The sequence below is a fragment of the Cupressus sempervirens genome, chromosome 7 (assembly GCF_028749045.1).
Source record: "Cupressus sempervirens isolate cs-2001-9-10 chromosome 7, ASM2874904v1, whole genome shotgun sequence".
Classification (NCBI taxonomy): domain Eukaryota; kingdom Viridiplantae; phylum Streptophyta; class Pinopsida; order Cupressales; family Cupressaceae; genus Cupressus; species Cupressus sempervirens.
The window spans coordinates 47,808,470-47,813,169 of record NC_143124.1 but is presented as its reverse complement, the minus strand read 5'-3'; the positions used below and the strand labels follow the sequence as shown (position 1 = coordinate 47,813,169).

At 35.1% G+C, this 4,700-nt stretch overlaps 1 protein-coding gene across 1 annotated transcript; it reads left to right on the top strand.

Moving 5' to 3' along the window:
• The first annotated feature begins 2,676 nt into the window (after positions 1-2,676).
• On the top strand, positions 2,677-3,856 carry LOC149545411 (short-chain dehydrogenase reductase 2a-like). Its single transcript, XM_089794005.1, has 2 exons — positions 2,677-2,851; positions 3,002-3,856. Exons 1-2 carry the CDS (start codon positions 2,814-2,816, stop codon positions 3,786-3,788), a joined length of 825 nt encoding a protein of 274 aa, XP_089650131.1. The 5' UTR covers positions 2,677-2,813; the 3' UTR covers positions 3,789-3,856.
• The last annotated feature ends 844 nt before the right edge of the window (positions 3,857-4,700 follow it).

Genomic DNA, 4,700 nt, shown 5'->3' with positions numbered 1-4,700 from the left:
TATCTCAACACCATCTATGAGTATATATGTGAGATACACCCATGCTAAGCATCAGTATTCCCTCCTTATTGTGTGCAGGATGAATGAGGACATTTTCTCAAACACTTGGAAACTTCCTCTGCCCCTAACTTTCCTTGCTTGTGGCTTTATCCTTGTATCGTTCTCATTTCAGCTGCGCTATTTTGGATTAGTTGCTCTTCATTAGAATCAATAGATATAATGTTGGCATGTTGCCTTGCCGTTCATGTGTGAAGAAGATGCTTTTGATGTGATGTTCCAGTGAGCTCGGGAATTCCTCTCGGCTTAATGCATTTCGATTCCACCTTCCTGATGTCATAGAGAAGGATGGTATGGTTTTTCACAACAAAGCTTTCTATTATCCTTCTGGCTTGTGCACAATCTTCATATCAGCAGCTTCCTACGTTTTAGATGTTGTGAGTTGCTTAAGATTGGACTTGAATGGAATGGGCATCTGTATTGAATATGGTATTGTTTCAAACAATTCACACACTTGGTTCAACCTATCAAAGCCACATTATGTCCCAAGAGGGAAATAAACAAATGATTCACATGCCTGGTTTATGTTGTGAAGCCACAAATCTTTATTGCATGGATGACTGAGTAACAGACATATCAATTCATATTTGTTTTGACTCAGCACTATCAAGAAAGTTAAGACATTAGACAACACTAATTTATTGCCAAGACTTCATTGCTTATCGAGTTTGATTTCTAAAACGGCTTCAAGAACCATTACTTTATTTGCATGTTGGTGACGAACCTCGGTAATGACAAGTTAATGAAGTAGTTTCTTTTGTATAGAACCATTTGTTTGATAGAAAATAAATTTCAATCAAATTTGTGAAGATGGATATATGTGAAACTTGGCTTTGCGAGGGTGGTAGGAGCTGTCTGGTATCATGAGCACCAAATACATCTGTAATTACTATAGTTACAGTAAAGAGCAATTCAAATGATAGTGGAGATCTATTGTTGTGTGTTTGATTGGGCTCTACTACAACCCCATCTTGACAACATCAAATATCTTGATGTTCATAACATCTTAGGAGACTGCAAACCTCTGATGATGAAATCGTGCTACCTGTGTCTTAATTCATATGCCTTGTCCACCTCTCAATGTGGAAAGAAAATAGAGATATGAATAATTTGTAGAGTTATAATTGCATAAATGTGAATCATCTCAAGGTATTATTAGGTTCAAAGACAAAAATTCAAGCTGCCACCTTCACATTCACCATGACTGACCTGCAAGCACCTTCTCTATGAATAGAACCAATGTTTCAAATTATTTCAGTGAACTTTATTTAGAGCCGGTGGTGATTTTCAAGTTGAAGTTTTGGTTGGGAGGTTTGGGTTAGGATTAGGTTTAAAAGTTGGAGTACAGGGAGAGAGAGTAAGGCTAGTACGTGGAGAGAGAAAAATTAGAAGAGAGAGAGTGAAAACCCAAAACCAAAACTCATACTTCTCTCTAAAGGTTGGAGTACGGGGAGAGAGAAAAGTACGTGGAGAGAGAGGATTGTGAAAAGGAGAATGAGACTCTAACTCAAATCCTGTACTTCTCTCTAAAAGTTTTAGTATGTGGAGAGAGAAAAGTACGGGGAGAGAGAAAGTTTAATTTTTCTTTATGACTAATCTCTCTCTCTCTTCGATTAATTAATTTAATTAAAACTCTCTATAAAATGTCTGGGTAACATGCATGTTCCTTCTCTATCCATTAAGCAGAAGAGAAGGCCCAGAGAGCAGGGTCACAATGCTTAAAGTGGAGGATATTGCAGATACTGCTCCATATCTGACAATTGAAGAATCCAAATATACAAGTGACACGAATATAGTGGTAAATGGGATAATATCAGTTTTAAACAACAAGGAGAACACTAGTTCTATGAAAAAAGCTATTCATTGAGCTTAATTATATGATTAATGAGAAAAAGTTTAAGATTGGAAAAAATAAATCAGTTATGACTATTTAAAACTTTTAACTTAAGAATTAGTCATCATTGTGTGAGAAATTATCACATCGTGATGATTTGTTTAAGTATTTCATTTATAGAACAAATTAGGAAAGCAGCTGCGCAGTCAGGGCATATGTTTGGGCATTCAATTATTTTCCTGGAATTTAGGAGGGCATTCCGTAAATTTGAGTTGGTAATCAGTAAATTTCATTATCTCTAAAATAATCTGGAAGGCAAATCATTAATACTTTTACATCAAGGCATGATTTAATATCCTGAGAATAGTACGATAGGAGCATTATATACTGTAAGATACTCTCAGCGAGAGTGAGTTAATCTTTTTAAACTCGGTCACAAGGTTTTCCATGTGCATTGCCGAAAGGGATCTAGAAGATTACTGTGTGAACATGTTTTATCCCATCAATGCTTCTTTCTGTTAAGATATGGTGAGATTTTGATTTGATCACAAAATAAATAAATAAATAATATATTATTCCTGTGACCTCTAGTGATTGAACTCTGAAAGCAAGCTAAATTGTAGATTATTTCTGTGCCGTCTCACGTTTAAAATCTGAAAGTGAGCTAAATTTTAAATAATTTATCTGACATGACATAATTAATTATTGGCACCTCTGAAAGTCATTGCCAGTTTTCATCTACAGTACCGTGGCTTTGCTTTATCTCATTGCATTGTGAGCGATTAATAATGGTGTAAGGTTTGACTTGACTTGAAGCTTAAGACACCCTCACGCCTATTTAATTAGGTACTCTCTGTAACATATACACTTTAAGCCCCGCTCCTCTAAAGAGTTCTTCAAGGATATTTTTAAATCGGGAATCATGTCTAAAGAAAGGATTGCAGGTTCTGTATTAAAAAGGTAATCAGTCCTTTTTCTTTCAATGTTTTTTTAATCTAAACCCTTTGGTTAGGGTTGTAACGATCTTGTTGTATCTCAATTTCTTCACACTGCAATCATGTTTCATTAGACTATTTTTGGGCAATTACATCATATGTTTGTGAGATACAGACTGCAAGGCAAGGTTGCTTTAATCACGGGTGGATCGGGAGGAATTGGTGAGGCTACCGTTAGGTTATTTGCCAGTCATGGAGCCGACGTCATAATTGCAGACATTGCAGACGATGCCGGTAGAAAAGTTGCAGAATCGCTTTCTCCATGTGTGAGATATATCCACTGCGACGTGAGCAAAGAGAAAGATGTAAGCGCAGCAGTGAATTTGGCGATGGAAAAGCACGGAAAAGTGGATATAATGTTTAATAACGCTGGAATCGCCAGCAAGCAAAAGGGGAACGTGGCAGAGTATGATATGGAGGAATACGAACAAGTGATGAATATCAATGCAAAAGGGGTAATGCACGGGATTAAGCACGCGGCCCGGGTTATGATCCCAAATAAAAGGGGCTGCATTATTTCTACAGCAAGTATTGCAGGCGTAATGGGTGGAATTGCTCGTTATTCCTACACGGCCTCAAAACATGCAGTCATTGGGATGACTAAAAATGGAGCAATCGAACTGGGTAATTATGGAATCAGAGTGAATTGTATTTCTCCTGCAGTGGTGGCCACAGATCTGGCAATAAAGTACTTTGAAATGAGCCCTTCAGAGGCAAAGGCACAGCTGGAGGACTCGCTGAAAAGCACGGCTGTCTTAAAGGAAGCTACGCTTGAAGCGGAGGATATAGCACAGGCTGCTTTGTATCTGGCGAGTGAGGAGTCAAAATATGTAAGTGGTCAGAATATTGTGGTCGATGGGGGAATAACGACTACGAACAACGATTGGGTACTATACCGGTGAATAAGGGATTAAAAACTCTTTCATATTAAATATCATATATTAAGGTTTGATTTCTAAATTAAAAGAAATATATTAAGGTTTGATTTCTAAATTAAAAGAAATAAATAATCAATGGTAATTTATTTTTCTAAACTAAATTTCTTTGTTTATTATTTAAAAGTGGTCTGTGATGATATGTTGCTTCATTACATAGAATATTATAATATAATAAATAAATTTTATTTCGTTATTGTTTGCATGGTATGTGACCAAATATTCAATAAGATTCTGCTTGTTAGTAAGGATTGTTTGCTAGGACTGAGTCCTACATTAATTTAAATTTTGAATTTGTCAAGCTATAGACAAAAAGGTTTGTACTTTAAGACAAATAAGTATGTGTGGGTTTCCTTTCACAACAATAGAAGAATTTGTGGACTTGATTTAAGAATTTGAAAATTCACATGGGAATGATATATACATATATACATTTACTTTCAGAGACCTCGTGTACTTGTGTACAAATAGAGTTGTGACTTAATAGTATGTGTTTCACCAATTCTTATTCGGAAATTGAACTAGTTGAATTAGGTCATATTTTGTGGTTGAGTTCTACATAAGAAAAAAATATTGATTAGAATAATTAGAATTAATAAAAATATATAGTTTTAAAGGCCTTGTAAGTTTTAGTGAATCAATTTAGTTCAGTTAAGTCATATGTAGATGTAATTAGGTGTAATATGTGCTCTTTTAAATATTTTACATACCTACAATCACATTCATTCTCCTAAGTGGAAGACCTTAGTGTAGATTTGATTTTAGATATGTTTCACATATTAAAGTAAATATCTAATGCTAAGATAGTTCATTATGAGAAATGTTAAAATATTAAATATTTATATAACACTTCAATATATAATCTTATCAAGGAAAGAA